This window comes from Ranitomeya variabilis, chromosome 8 (assembly GCF_051348905.1).
Source record: "Ranitomeya variabilis isolate aRanVar5 chromosome 8, aRanVar5.hap1, whole genome shotgun sequence".
Lineage (NCBI taxonomy): Eukaryota > Metazoa > Chordata > Amphibia > Anura > Dendrobatidae > Ranitomeya > Ranitomeya variabilis.
Window position 1 is genome coordinate 195,385,417 of NC_135239.1, and position 16,542 is coordinate 195,401,958.

The 16,542-nt window shown below is 42.5% G+C and overlaps 1 protein-coding gene across 1 annotated transcript in view; it reads right to left on the minus strand.

Annotated features, from left to right (window-relative positions):
* Positions 1-5,546: 5,546 nt before the first annotated feature.
* Positions 5,547-16,542, minus strand: part of LOC143787297 (cadherin-related family member 3-like) — a 52,134-nt gene continuing 41,138 nt past the window's right edge. Inside the window, exons 15-20 of the mRNA XM_077275888.1 lie at positions 15,803-16,047; positions 14,268-14,461; positions 14,170-14,189; positions 13,951-13,982; positions 10,505-10,553; positions 5,547-9,108 (exon numbers count right to left, since the gene is read on the minus strand). Of these exons, the coding sequence (XP_077132003.1) occupies positions 8,960-9,108; positions 10,505-10,553; positions 13,951-13,982; positions 14,170-14,189; positions 14,268-14,461; positions 15,803-16,047 (689 nt within the window). The 3' untranslated portion in view covers positions 5,547-8,959. The remainder of the gene's footprint in view (positions 9,109-10,504; positions 10,554-13,950; positions 13,983-14,169; positions 14,190-14,267; positions 14,462-15,802; positions 16,048-16,542) is intronic.

The following is a 16,542-nucleotide window of genomic DNA, read 5'->3' on the forward strand; positions in this document are numbered from 1 at the left end:
CTGTATATATATATATATATACCTGATGAGGCTGATGTGCTTACTTAAAAAAAATCCATGTTGACATGACTGTAGAAATCGTTCTGTAGAGATACAGCTGGACTCCTAGAATACTCATTTTAAAGGGCATCATCCAATGTAATATATTATATAACTGTTACTTCAATTTAATAAAAACAATCTGAGAAATGTATAGATACACAATGAATATTTTCTTGAGATACACAACTACACAATAAAAATAATACTTAAAAATTAATAGCGAAAACAAGGAACAATGAAAGCAAGGGGAGGCAGATGAGAGACACAAAATAATGGAAACAAGATTACAATATCAGGGGTAGACACCAAATGGCAGAATACTACCAAGGAGTAATAACAGGCATGTATAGGCATATACAGTATTACAGTATACAGTATATACATATATATATAAATAAATATATATATATATATATATATATATATACACAACGTTAATCATAATGCAGTTGTGCAAGTTAGATCTATAGAGATTTGGTGCAATGTAATGCAGAGAAAATTAAATCAATAATGAAAAAAATAAAGATACATTATAATCAGACATGCCCCCCAAAAATAATAATAGACTGTGTCACCACATCGGCCTCCACCTCAAACCCCAAAATTCCAACATCCTCGGCTTTCTAAAAAAAAATATATAACAGCGCTCTTGTAAATTAGCTCATTGAGAGACATTCAGCTTTGTGTTGTGAGCAGATGAGTAAAGAGGACTCGGCTTCATACGGATCACTGTATGGGTACATTCCTTGTCACAGACGAATGTTCCCAGCGAGTGATTACATTCATTGTATTATTTTATGGAATAATAAGAGGCGAGCGGATGATTCGCGAAGCAATTACTATGACTTGACTTAAGTGACCCCAGAAATAGCTCATGATGTTTAGAGCAAAAGTTAAATGGATCTCAATTTATCCCAGATTTAGTACTGAGAAGAGACAAAGGCAATGAATAAAGTCGTCTTGAATATCTTAAAAAGCGCTATTTCAGGAGGCCCCATAGATTGTAGTCAAGGATGCAGGCAGCGCAGCATTACTTCTTGACCAATCACACGCTTCTTACATTTCTTGGAAAGAGTGGTGCCAAAAGAAACAAAACCTTGATCCCTCTCTAGTAATGTAAAGTTAATCAATGTATCTAAAAAAGTTATATAATTCCTTGATCTATGAATACATTTCATAGAGTAGAGTCAAAGAGTTCATCGAGAGCACCACGTAGTAACTATTTACTGGACGCCTCGCATAGGGGATGTCACAGTGCCCGTCTGCAGTGTGAACCAAGCACACACTGGCTATGACATTTATGCACGGATTACCTATATTCATGAAGGGTATAAATAAAACAAACATTCTGAAAAGTATTGGAGATTTTTTGGAAAGTTACAGGTAGGATTGCTTTAATACAGGGAGCCATTCATCTCTTGTTCCAGTGAGGCTCGCTTTGGAGCTGATATTTGTGACTGCTCTCTACATCAGTTGCATTCTGCACTCAAGGCCCTCACCTTGACAGTGCTGACTTGGACAAGCAGAAGAATCCCAGCTGAATGTGTTCTGTAAGTACTACTGCACCATTTGCACAAGTGTACAATAACCTCCTGGATCCACACAAATCTCACAGGTCACTATCCTCCTCTGGCAGCACTACCACAATGGCTTACAGAAACATACCATGTAAAAGTACAGAGTGGGCCATTTATATGGATAGACACAGGTGGGCCATGTATGTGGATACACCTAAATAAAATGGGAATGGTTGGTGATATCAACTTCCTGCTTGTGGCACATTAGTATAAGGGAGGGGGAAAACTTTTCAAGATGGGTGGTGACCATGGCAGCCAATTCTGAAGTCAGCCATTTTGGATCCAACTTTATAAATGGCCCACCCAGGTGTATACATATAAATGGCCCACCCTGTACACCTCGGTGTAAGCTGTGTCCAAACAATACTGGCATGGTGCCAAAGAGCACGCAGACATTACAAAACAATACTATAGGGTGCCAAACTTTGTCCTTGAAAACAGCCTCTTCAGATGGAAGAGGATTTGATCTCTGGTACAATCTATCGGATGCAAAAATCCTAAAAAGTCATTATCAACCCTTTAACGAACCCTGCCAAATCATGTAGGATAAGAAGCCAAACCAGATATGCTATTTGCAGACACATGTTTCGGGGTGTTGCCCCTACTCAGTGCAAATCAAGAGATCTGATTTTGCAGGATGAGAGGCCACTGAGTGGAGGTCTAAGGGGGAATGTTTCTCCTTGTGAAGAGTGACATGCCAGTGTAAGGATACTTATGAGCCATGCAAAGTTCTTCTGTGAAATATACTTTATCCTTATAACTATTGGATTAGAGTGCTCAAAAGATGGCTGATCTTCAGCTTTAAACTCTGGTCCCAGAAGGTCCTCTTTGGTTTTGCGCCCCACTGTTGTCACAGAATTTGAGCTGTGTGTGAAGGAGGGCTAACTGACTGCTCATTTTAATAACAAAACCAGCCTCCTTCTCTGAAAATGAAGGAAAATGACCTAGCTATTGAAATTCTGGCACAGGAAATTACCTGTGTTGGACACAAACCAGAAGACCAGTCAGTACCCAATATTGAAGCTGGTGGCAGAAGATTGAGCACCTTTCAGACCTACAGAATATCAGTAAGTCACATAATTTTCTTATCTAAATACATTTAACTGCATTTTTCTTTAGCTGGACAACCCTTATTAGAAAGGCTTTGACCCCCATAGCCCATTTGCCTACTCCTATGTCTCCATTTTTACCATAACTTCAACCTATTGTTCTTTGAAACCTGTCATTTGAGAGAGAAATAACTTTTTTCAAGATTTTTTTTTTTAAACAGTAACTTGAACTCTACTTTATAAAAACGCAAAATAGATGTATCCTATGATAATGGAAAGTTACCCAATGAGAAACCATTAGCGACGTGAAGACATCTAGTATCTATAGCCGAATGGCAACTGATTAACAAAAGCTTCTTGGAGAGCAGACATAAGAACTTCTACAAAAATGTTGATAAATTGGGGTAATTTCTCGTAGCTACGACTCGTTATAATGGAGTCGCTAATATTTTATGTCTACACAGGCTGTCTGGAGCACGGAAGAAACATTTCCAAACAAATGGCTGCGTTGTGATATAAAGCAATTGGAAGAAGAAAACTTCAATAGTTTAAGATTAATGGAGCTTACCGCCGTGCCGGCAATGTCGGAAATATTCATTGCATCTCCATCCAATATAACGGCCCCTAAAAATAATGTATTGGATGTAAAAGATTTAGCTGTGAATATTACTGATGATAGTTCTGCATATCAACAACAGGGGGGCATTTGTTTATTTTCTATAGCACCCACATATTATGCAGCTCTGCTGTTATATGTTGTTATATTTTTGCTTGCTTTTTATGTTTTTATTTCATTTTTTATGTAACAGTTTTATAACCCTAGCCCTATCCCTATTCCTAACCCTAAACTTAACCCTAGCTGTAAACCTAACCCTATTCCTAACCCTAACCCTACAGTAAACCTAACCCTATTCCTAACCCTAGCTGTAAACCTAACCCTATTCCTAACCCTAAACCTAACCCTAGCTGTAAACCTAACCTTATTCCTAACCCTAAACCTAACCCTAGTTGTAAACCTAACCCTATTTCTAACCCTAGCTTTAAACTTAATTCTATTCCTAAACCTAAACCTAACCCTAGTTGTAAACCTAACCCTATTCATAACCCTAGCTGTAAACCTAACCCTATTCCTAACCCTAGCTGTAAACCTAACCTTTTTCCTAACCCTAGCTGTAAACCTAACCCTATTCCTAACCCTAAACCTAACCCTAGCTGTAAACCTAAACCTATTCCTAAACCCTAGCTGAAAACTTAACTCTATTGCAAACCCTAAACCTAACCCTAGCTGCAAACCTAACCCTATTCTTAACCCTAACCCTAGGTGAAAACCTAACCTTATGCTAACACTAATCCAATATCTAGCATTAACCCTATTTTTTTTAATGCTTAACATAAAAGCAGCTCTTAATAATGAATGAAGACGGTATTGGAATATGGTTTTCCTTTATTAGCTGGTCATCTTCTGTCATCTTGGTTGCTGCATAAGCAGAGTGCAGTAGTCAAGTTGGGTTTGTTATTAGCTGCTGCACTCGGCCTAGATGACAAGGCTCCCTTCATTACATTTAGCTTTCTCATATCAGTTGCTGCCTATGAAAATCTCAGCAGCCTACGACTAACTTATTTCCACAGCTGTACTCTAGATAAGCAGCACTGGGCGAGCGCTCACTGCACTGTCCCAAGAAGGAGCTGCACTTGCAGTCACTGACAGTGGTGACAGAGCAGGAAGGGTGAGCTCCAATAGACTAAGGCATCTGGGGCAAACAACCATGTGCCACCCTGACCCCCTCGCTAGACCACTGCCTATCTGTGTAAATTTTAGAATGTGGAAGGAAACCAGAAAAAACAGAAAAACTTGGAAGGAACCCAGGCAAGAAAGATAAACCCCATGCAGATTGCAGATGATGACTTAGGTCAGACAGCAACACAACATAACAGTGCCAGCTCTGTATGATATAATGGGGCTGAACAGCAATAACAGACACAACCCATGTACAAAGGTGGCACACAGTGTCTGCAAATTGAGATTCTGGTTTGGCTTTTATCCTAAGTCATGTGGCAAGGCTCGTTAAAGGGTCGACATTGACTGTTAGGATTGCTACTTCCAATAGGTGGCACTAGAGTTCTAGTCCTCTTCCTCTCTGAAGAGACAATTTACATATTTCCCAGAGGAGCATTGCGGCTTTAAGTCTCCTCATCTCGGCATGCTTAACATGTCACTCTCAACGAGGAGAGACGATATTTCTTGCATCCCAATTAATGAATGTTATCTTTGTGCGAATCGCTTCTCCACAAGCCAGTTTGCCAATTCTTGACCATTATTCTGCAGTTAACCATTTTTTTTCTACAAGTTCCTATTTGCATAAACTGATTAATCGCTTTCTTCTATGTACAATCAAACCTCTACAAGTAACTACCTGTTGCCATTACACTACTGCTATCCTGCTTTTTACCATTTGCCTGCTGGTGGTTTTGGATTGTCTGTGCATTTGCTGTTCCATTTGTGTCCTCACATCTGGCTCTGCTTCATCTGGTATTTTATGCTCTGCCTATTTGTCTGCTCTCCTGATCCATGCTGATCCACATGCTATCTAGCAAGTCCCACTCCGCCGCATTATCGCCTCCGATCCGTGCTGCTTACCCTAATCTATTCCTGAAAGGCTCACAGAATCCACCTCACTAGGTGAGCCTTTAACAATTAGTACAGATAAAATATTACAACTCATCTTTAAAAAAAAATACAAGCTAAATGTGACAGCGTAAAGCATTTTTTTAATATCTATAGTTTTTATTGAAATTGTCATTATGCCATTTATTCCTCATGGTGAAAAAAATGTTGTTTTTTCTAACACCTTCTTCCTCCCATAAAATTAAACAATCTATATATATAATTGTCTAAGGGTTTAATTGTCTGTCTGTCCTGGAAATCCCACGTCGCCAATCAGCGACGGGCACAGTCTCTGATTGGTCGAGGCCAGCCGGCCTCGACCAATCAGCGACGGGTATTGTCCTCCACTGCTGTCAAGTGCCGCCATTGTGTTGTCTAAGGGTCTAATTGTCTGTCTGTCTCGGAAATCCCGCCTTGCTGATTGGTCGAGGCCAGCTGGGCTGGTCAATATACTACGTCGCTGGGCAATATACTATGTGGCTCTGTGCTGTATACTATGTCACTGGGCAATATACAATGTAACTGGGCAATATACTACGTCACTGGGCAATATACAATGTACCTCGGCAATATACTACGTGGCTGGGCAATATGCTACGTGGCTGGGCAATATACTACGTGGACATACATATTCTAGAATACCCGATGCGTTAGAATCAGGCCACCATCTAGTATATTATATGTACCCTACAATATTTCAATAAAAATACATATTTTTCCCAAAAGAACAAGCCCACATACAATTATCATATGCTGATAAGAAGTTGGATCATGGAGTACATTGATGAAAAACAATCTTGAAAAAAAAGGCCAAGTCCTTAAAGTTTCAATGAGACATTTTGTACGGTATCATTAGCAACCCGGAATCAACATGATTACACGTTGAATTATGCACTAGTAATTCTATATTTTTTCTCATTTGATCATATTGGATGGATATCAAAGGAAAAGTAATGCCAGGAAGGTGAATATATTATTAACCTCTTCTAGAGACCTGTGAATTATTTACACCAGCACATCCATGTCCCTGGTGTAAGCAGAGTGGAAAGTTCTGATCTGAAATCCAAATATATTTTAATATGGCAAAGAAAATGAATATAGAAAAAAAAAGGTGTGAAGTGTCTGCCGAAGTGAACAATATGGGATAGCACAGTGAGGAAGAAGTGTTAAGGTGCAATATTGGCAAATCCATTGAAGTAGTAGTATATCCTCACACCACACAGCCCTGTGTTTCTTGTTGGTAAGATACATATGATATATTTGCTGGGATTATCTATCTGTGGAGATCAGGAATAATGCCTGGCAATTTTTCACCTGGGTGAAAGTCTCCTATTGGTGTTGCATCACATGCCAATGTGTACACTGTAGCAAAGTCAGGTAGGACTATGTTAAATCCTAGCACTGCAGGTTTTAATTAGATGCACCTGGCTGGCTTTAACTATGAACCAGGTTGTGTGCTCACCTTGGTGGGTCAGTCTGCTAGCCAAATGTGCTGCTGGTGAGTGACCAGCCAAAATGTGAGCTGTAGCTGGGGAAACAGGCACTCCTGCGTCTGATGAGTGACCAGCCAAAATGTGAGCTTTAGTTGGGAAAGAGGCATGCCTGCGTCTGATGAGAAACCAGCTAAAATGTGAGCTGTAGCTGGGAAAGAGGCGTGCCTGCGTCTGATGAATGACCAGCCAAAATGTGAGCTGTAGCTGGGGAAGAGACGTGCCTGCGTCTGATGAGTGACCAGCCAAAATGTGGGCTGTAGCTGGGAAAGATGCATGCCTGTGTCTGAGGGGAAACCAGCTAAAATGTGAGCTGTAGCTAGGAAACAGGCATTCTTGCATCTGATGAGTGACCAGCCAAAATGTGAGCTGTAGCTGGGAAAGAGGCATGCCTGCATCTGAGGAGAAACCAGCTAAAATATGAGCTGTAGCTGGGAAACAGGCATTCCTGCGTCTGTTGAGTGACCAGCCAAAATGTGAGCTGTAGCTGGGAAAGAGGCATGCCTACGTCTGATGAGTGACCAGCCAAAATGTGAGCTATAGCTGGGAAAGAGGCATGCCTGCGTCTGAGGAGAACCCAGCTAAAATGTGAGCTGTAGCTGGGAAAGAGGCATGCCTGCGTCTGATGAGTGACCAGCCAAAATGTGAGCTGTAGCTGGGAAAGAGGCATGCCTACGTCTGATGAGTGACCAGCCAAAATGTGAGCTATAGCTGGGAAAGAGGCATGCCTGCGTCTGAGGAGAACCCAGCTAAAATGTGAGCTGTAGCTGGGAAAGAGGCATGCCTGCGTCTGATGAGTGACCAGCCAAAATGTGAGCTGTAGCTGGGAAAGATGCATGCCTGCATCTGAGGAGAGACCAGCTAAAATGTGAGCTGTAGCCGGGAAACAGGCATTCCTGCGTCTGATGAGTGACCAGCCAAAATGTGAGCTGTAGCTGGGAAAGAGGCATGCCTGCGTCTGATGAGAAACCAGCTAAAATGTGAGCTGTAGCTGGGAAAGAGGCATGTCTGCGTCTGATGAGTGACCAGCCAAAATGTGAGCTGTAGCAGGGAAAGAGGCATGCCTGCGTCTGATGAGAAACCAGCTAAAATGTGAGGTGTAGCTGGGAAAGAGGCATGCCTGCGTCTGATGAGTGACCAGCCAAAATGTGAGCTGTAGCTGGGAAAGAGGCATGCCTGCATCTGATGAGAAACCAGCTAAAATGTGAGGTGTAGCTGGGAAAGAGGCATGCCTGCGTCTGATGAGAGACCAGCTAAAATGTGAGCTGTAGCTGGGAAAGAGGTATGCCTGTGTCTGATGAGTGACCAGCTAAAATGTGAGCTGTAGCTGGGAAAGAGGCATGCCTGCATCTGATGAGAGACCAGCTAAAATGTGAGCTGTAGCTGGGAAAGAGGTATGCCTGTGTCTGATGAGTGACCAGCTAAAACGTGAGCTGTAGCTGGGAAAGAGGCATGCCTGCGTCTGATGAGTGACCAGCCAAAATGTGAACTGTAGCTGGGAAAGAGGCATGCCAGGGTCTCTCTAATTATGGAGACTGCATGGGTCAGCTAGGAAAGCTGAGCAGTTTGTGTGTTAAAGCTGCAGAGTAGCAGTTTTGGGCTTTGAATGCCTTGGAGTTTTATGAAAGCAATAAAACTGCACCTGTATGGGCCTTCTCCTCTAGTCACTTTAGCATGCCTCTGGTTCAAGTAGTAGCTCTCCACCTATAAAGAGAACCTGTCAACAGATCAAAAGTGTCCAGTTTTTGCTCTTTTTTTTATTCCCGCTGCTCCACTGAGTATTCAATCTTTTGTTATTTGTAACACGCTATACGGTTCCTGAGATATGGGCCTTTTTATTTGATACAAATTTGTACAGTCATTACCAAGGATTCTCTGGGGTGTGTATTTAGGCTGCTATGCATTATTACCCCTTACACCAATAGTGAAGATGTTGAATATATTCTAAGAACTTCACAGCAACTAAATAGGTTCCATTTTATAAATGTTAACATTTTTTAAAGGTTATTTTATCACTTTAGAGGAAAATTATATAGAGTAAGTGTAATGCAAAAATCTCAAGACTTGACAAAGTAGAATCCAGGTTCAATACGGTAATTATTACATAGGACTAATCTTTAAAGTAAATGTTTTTCCTTATGCATTCTTAATAGCAGGCACAAGCGGAAGAAGGGATTCAGAGACAGTGGAAATATCAGAAAGTTTTATCTTCTCTTCATTGGCTGATGCAGACTTCCATCTTCTTGCTCCGGACTTGGTGTTATATTCATACATGTTCCCTGTGACTGATACAATAGAAGAGATTTAATACTTATATCAGAGCATGAATTTGCCTATGTGGTGAACAATAATTTTTTTTTTTAACTTTCTCAGGTTTTCTGGGACACTTTTAGAGAGTTATGGTTAATCGAGTCATTGTTGCATGAAACCTCCCCATTCATTTAATGAGCAAAAAAAAAAAATTAATAATAGTTTAATAATATTAGAAAAAAACCTGTATTTTAAAAGTAAAGTTAAAGGGAATCTGTCAGTAGGTTTTTGCTATTGAATCTGAGAGCAACATGATGTAGGAGGGGCAGACACCCTGGTTCCAGGAATGTGTCACTTGCTAGGCTGTATGTTGATGTTTCAATAAACACAGAGTTTTATCAGAAAGAGATTATCACTACAGGACTAGGTCCCCCTAGTCCAGCCACGAACCCACCACTGATTGGCAGCTTGTACACAGAAAGCAGCCAATCGGTGGTGTGGGCGGGGTTATGCAGGGCCCTCATTCTGAGTTTTGCTGGATCTGCAGCAGAGAAAATTGTGGTTGTATCAAAATGACAGTATGCAGACAAGCAAATGATACACCATTGGAATCAGGGTCTCAGACCCAAAATCATGGTGTTCTCAGAATAGCAAAAAACCTGGTGAAGGTGTTCCTTTAATACAAGCCAAGAAGTGTGGTTTAAAAATCTGTTTTCTTACTACAGTCAGTTTTTTTTTTTTAACTTTTGGAGGATCTCTGAATCCTCTTTTTGTACTACAGTCAGAGCAGTGGGGGGAGGCTCCTGCTGCAGCCATTTGTTTTACACCCACACACAGAATAGTAAGGAAAGGGAGGGGAACATGGCTAAGCTCCTGAGACATACAGAGAAGATGTAATAATATATTTCTATCTTTTAATTGTAATATAAGGCAAAGAAATTGAAATGATTAGGGGAGGAATTGGTGGGATATCGGTTCATTTTGTAATTTTGTGTGAATTTTCTGCATTTAGTGTTCCTTTAAATGAAAAACATGGCTGGTTTCATCCAGTGCCACAAGAATTGTATCTGTTATTGCAGGTCAACTCTATTGTAGTGAATTGGGCTTGATTGCAGTACCACACACAACCTTCATAGAGAAGTGGCGCTGTTTTTAAAAGAAACCTGTGATGTTTTTCTAATCCCTTACAACTAGAGATGAGTGAATAAATTTGCAGGACCCTAGTTCAGCAGCCACAGGACAGGAACCCGGCGAACCCTTTCCTACCTGCTGGTGCCTACTAATCAGAAGAGGTGCAGGTGGAGGGAGGTTTAGGGGGCTCCCATCTGGCGTCCATGGACTACTGACATGGTCACTGGACTAGGCTGCTGCGGATCGAGTCACTTATCTCTACTTAAAACTCTTAACGGTCAGCTCAAAAATGCAATTCACCTGGATCCACGGCCTCCCCATCAAAGATGGCTTCTAAGGTTGTTGTTTCCTAAAAGTAGAAAATCATTTCTCAAGCAAATAAATAGAATATAGTTTTTTATTCGGTAGTTGTGCTATAAATGGTGTGTATCTAATGGGCATAACATGAGTTACATGGCAGGATAGTAAATGAATGGATGACAACAACAGCTCTTTATCAGCCACATTCCAACTAGAAGTGAGTGACAGAGCACGTCTAGTCGGAATGTGGCCGTAAGTATACATATCACATACGTCAGTCACAGGACAGAGCACTCTTACCACCAACCATGGAGAATTCTAACAGCACGATGTGAGAACTCAAAAGTCTGCACTTTAGGTTCTGATTTGATTGTGGGAGCTATAATAATTCAGGGTGTGGTCTAGGGTTTATATTGATTATTATATTATCTGGGATCTGATTAATTTGGAATCTGGTCAGGGGTATATGTGCAAATGTACAAATACCCCTGACCAGATTCCAAATTAATCAATTAATCAATTAATTTTAACATCTGTATAAGCTTGGGATGTAGTCTGAGATCTGATTGATTGGGTCATCGTATCTAGGATCTATATTCATTTTACGACCCGGTATGGGGTCTGATTAAATTTTGTGGGTCTGTGTTAAATTGGGGTTTGTTCTGGAGTCTGTATTTATTGTAGGGTCTGAATTCATTTTGCAGGAGTCAGTATTAATTTGTGGTCTGATTTTATTTGGACCTCTGTGTTAGTTTTAGGGTCTCCTTGGGTCTTTATTAGTTTTGGAATGTCATGCGAGGTCTGCAGAAACTTTATGGTCGTGCCTACGGTTTGTTTTATTTTTATGGTTTAGCTTTGGTTCTAATTTTTGTTTAGCTCTGTATCTATTTTAATGAAAGTGACGGTATTTATTTTGCCTGTGTTTGCATCTTTTACAAGTTTCTTTATTAGCTAGTTAGTTTTTAATCAGCTTAGGGCATTAAAATACCTTTTAACAGCCCTGTAAGCAAATATATATAAGAGGTGGAGATGAGCGAGCATGCTTGGATAAGGCGTTATCTGAGCATGCTCGGGTGCTAACTGAGGGGCAGCCAATTGCGACTGTCGAATAGCTGTAAGCAGGGCCGGACTGGCCATAGGGCAGTTCTGGCAAATGCCAGAAGGGCCGATGGCAGTAGTGGGCCGCTCGAATGTGCCGCTGTCGGCACACTCCCCCCGCTGTCGGCGCACTCCCGGCCCCGCATTCAACTATACCGGCATCATAGACGCCGGTACAGTTGAATGCAATGATGGAGGAGAGAGCGTCCGCTGACGCCCCCTCTCCCATCATTCCCCGCTGTGCCTGCCGCTGACACTGCGGGTGCGCGATGACGTCATATCATCGCGCACCTGCTGTGTGACCGGGCGGGCAGACTGCGACTGCTGAGGCCGGAGCCAGGAGCAGCGCGGGACACGAGGAGAGAGGTGAGTAGTGTGTTTGTTTGTTTTTTTTATCAATGAGTGATGACTGGATTGTGGAGCTTTTGGGGGGGGGGGCTGCCTGCCTGCATTACATTCTATGGGGGCTGCCTGCCTGCATTACATTCTATGGGGGCTGCCTGCCTGCATTACTTTCTATGGGGGCTGCCTGCCTGCATTACATTCTATGGGGGCTGCCTGCCTGCATTACTTTCTATGGGGGCTGCCTGCCTGCATTACTTTCTATGGGGGGCTGCCTGCCTGCATTACTTTCTATGGGGGCTGCCTGCCTGCATTACTTTCTATGGGGGCTGCCTGCCTGCATTACATTCTATGGGGGCTGCCTGCCTGCATTACTTTCTATGGGGGCTGCCTGCCTGCATTACTTTCTATGGGGGCTGCCTGCCTGCATTACTTTCTATGGGGGCTGCCTGCCTGCATTACTTTCTATGGGGGCTGCCTGCCTGCATTACTTTCTATGGGGGCTGCCTGCCTGCATTACTTTCTATGGGGGCTGCCTGCCTGCATTACATTCTATGGGGGCTGCCTGCCTGCATTACATTCTATGGGGGCTGCCTGCCTGCATTACTTTCTATGGGGGCTGCCTGCCTGTATTACTTTCTATGGGGGCTGCCTGCCTGCATTACTTTCTATGGGGGCTGCCTGCCTGCATTACTTTATATGGGGGCTGCCTGCCTGCATTACTTTCTATGGGGGCTGCCTGCCTGCATTACTTTCTATGGGGGCTGCCTGCCTGCATTACTTTCTATGGGGGGCTGCCTGCCTGCATTACTTTCTATGGGGGCTGCCTGCCTGCATTACTTTCTATGGGGGCTGCCTGCCTGCATTACTTTCTATGGGGGCTGCCTGCCTGCATTACATTCTATGGGGGCTGCCTGCCTGCATTACATTCTATGGGGGCTGCCTGCCTGCATTACATTCTATGGGGGCTGGCTGCATTCCATTCCAAGAGCCTGTGCTGCATTATATTCTATGGGGCTGGCTGCATTCCATTCTATGGGCCTGTGCTGCATTATATTCTATGGGGCTGGCTGCATTACATTGTATGGTGGCTGTGCTGCATTATATTGTATGGGGCTGTGCTGCATTATATTCTATGGGGCTGTGCTGTATTACATTGTATGGTGGCTGTGCTGCATTATATTGTATGGGGCTGTGCTGCATTATATTCTATGGGGCTGTGCTGCATTATATTCTATGGGGCTGTGCTGCATTATATTCTATGGGGCTGTGCTGTATTACATTCTATGGGGCTGTGCTGCATTTAATTCTATGGGGCTGGCTGCATTAGATTCTATGGGGGCTGTGCTGCATTACATTCTATGGGGCTGGCTGCATTCCATTCTATGGGCCTGTGCTGCATTATATTCTATGGGGCTGGCTGCATTACATTGTATGGTGGCTGTGCTGCATTATATTGTATGGGGCTGTGCTGCATTATATTCTATGGGGCTGTGCTGCATTATATTCTATGGGGCTGTGCTGCATTATATTCTATGGGGCTGTGCTGCATTATATTCTATGGGGCTGTGCTATATTACATTCTATGGGGCTGTGCTGCATTTAATTCTATGGGGCTGGCTGCATTACATTCTATGGGGGCTGTGCTGCATTACATTCTATGGGGGCTGTGCTGTATTACATTCTATGGGGGCTGTGCTGTATTATAGTCTATGGGGGCTGTGCTGTATTACATTCTATGGGGGCTGGCTGTATTACATTCTATGGGGACTGAGCTGTAATGCTGGATACAGCTGTAATTATATGTTATATAGTCGTGTTACACTCCCCTCACTTCTTGTAAACTACAAGTGTACAAAGATATTATACAGTCACCATGCGACAAGTGGGCCTGTGTGACTTCAAATGCCAGGGCTGAATTTTAGTCCCAGTCCGGCCCTGGCTGTAAGACATGACAAAACAATATGAGTAATATAAAATCCACAAGAATATAAAGTGCAACTCACCGTTATAATTTCCACCTTTTCTTTTTTTGTTCCTAATTGTTATAAAAGAAAGAAAAAAGTATCAAAACTGTTTTCATATAATAGCAAAGCCAAAAAAACACAACATTAAAGCCCAAAATACCTCCAAAATATCTAAGACCACCCACTTTTTGGGTTTTCCAGGACTGTCCTTCATATTCGGGACTTTTGGACCTTACATGTATCTTGAGAGACACTCACCTGCTTTGTAAGTCCTGACCCTGCCGGGGATAAACACAGAGAAGTTAGTAGTCCGTCCCCTTACCGGGGATGCATAGGACACACATGGTCGCTCTCACCTCTTTTTGGAAACCTTGTTTCTTGCCTTTTGGCAGAACTCCTTTATTTTGCCGTATTTCCACAGCAGGTGACATGCCCACGCCAGAAGAGCGGTAAGGAACAGCGCCATGAGGGTAAGGAGAAAGGGCACATACCAGGCGGAGGGGTTATAAGTGTTAACATCCTCGTATACTATGGTTAGTCCTTTTCTTTTCTAAACAAAATAATAAAAATAAAAAGTGAAACAAATATAAGTAATGTGTAATAACTTCCTATATAATAAAAGTTTATATTTATAAATGTTCCTTTTTTTGGGTCTACAAATATTATATATATAATCTATTGATCTGGGTGTCGGATCTAACAAGGTAAAGTCTATGGGTCCATGAAAAAAATCGGACAGAACATGGATGTCATCCCTGTGCTGTCCATTTTTCACAGACTTTTAAAAAGGGGAAGGTGGAGAAACTTTTTTTCATGTAGGAAAATTAGTGATGACAATTGGCCCAATCACAGCCCAGAACAAACCCTGGGTTCCCCACATTTGAGGTCATTTTTTTTAATTTTTTTTAATTATCTACATGTAATTGGGGCTAAAAGTTATTTTTGCCGATTGATTTTCATTAATAAATGTGACTCCTATATCCTTTGTGCTGTACTGGCTACAGAATGAGTTAACTGAGAATCCATCAGTGAGTCTGATCGAAAGATTTTAAAGGGAACCTGTCACCAGAAAAAAAAAATTGCTATTAACCTACAGATATAGGGTTAATCTGCAGGTTAATAGTTTTATTAACCTGCCCGGAGCTGCACTTAGCCAAGCGCTAAGCGGGGAGAAATGAGCAGCGTTCTGGTATCATTCATGGTGGTGGCAGTAACAGCGCCCCCGACCCTGACCGACACTGGTCTGCCAGTCAGTGTGGGGGGGCACGTTACAGCCGCTGATATGTATACTGAACCAGCGCCACCCGGTGGCTGAAACCGGACTGGTGCCGGGGGAGGCAGACCACATCAAAGTTGAATGTGCAGGAAACAAAGCCTGTAAAAGCCAAACGGTGCAAAATTTATAATGAAACCCAATTGAAAAAGTGATTTTTAGCCCCAAATACAGGCATTTAAGTAAAAATATTGTCCTCTGAAGTGGACAGCACCAAATCCGACATGTACTGTATGCTTGGGTGTGCTAATAGGGAAAAGGGATTGAGCAGCTGCCAGTAGAACTTGAGATCACTGGGGAAAACCTGAAACCATGAATATGGATCTTAGGGAAGAGTCAGACGGCCATGTAACTCGGACGAGGATTGCAATGCCATGCTTGGACTGGTCGTCGACTCTCCTGTCCGGGTGTGACAGCTTCACAGAAATACATGCTGCCATGCTTGGGCCGGTAGAGCTGACGGTCAGTCCGAGCATTGCGTTGTGATCCTCGTCCATCTGACCCTACCTTTACCCGTGATTGCCGTACAGCACGATTCCTCCAATGCATATTAGGTGGTCTTACACCCATTGTATATGGTCAATAAGTAAGTAATATGGGGTCTCCTCTAGCACTTACGTAGTAGTCAGTCGTAGGTGGAGGTGGCGTATTTGTCCGCACCACATTTACCATTATCATGGTTGTCCCCGTCCTTGGCTGTTCAGCGAGGCCATTCTTGACATTGTCATCAATGATGTGGACCACTAGGCTGTAACTCTGCTGCCTGTCAGCGCCATTGTTAAAATCAAAAGGGGTTTTCACGATCAGTTTCGGATTATGAGAGCCGTGAGTGGGATCGAAAGCAAAGTGATTATTAATGTTTCCTGGGGAAAAAAAAAAATCAGAGTAATTTGCACTAAGATAATGTCCGTTCTTCCCGTAATTAGTGATATTTTGCAGAATAACAGATCTATACGAGCTCGTCGGTGATAAATGATGCACGGTTATTATGTCCATTTACAGAAAATGTCATGCGTCTTTTATAAAATCAAAAAGGTGGTATAAGCCGTAAGCGTCATTTGTTCCGAAAAATCCATTTGTGCCAAGTAAAATACGTTTTTATTCTGAAGCAAAGTTTTGGTAGTCCTGTAACTAAACACACTGGTCAGGCAACAGTGGCTTATTGGCATCCCTTTAAATTGGTACCGTGCCGTAAGCAACATGTACGACCATATCCTCCCATCATCTACACAACTGGATGTCCAAAAATACTGGACTCTACCAGAACTTTATAGTGACACCAGGGGCGTAATTATACGAGAGTAGAAGTAACACCAGTATCATTACCAAAACTTGCCACCCATGAACGATGACAGATG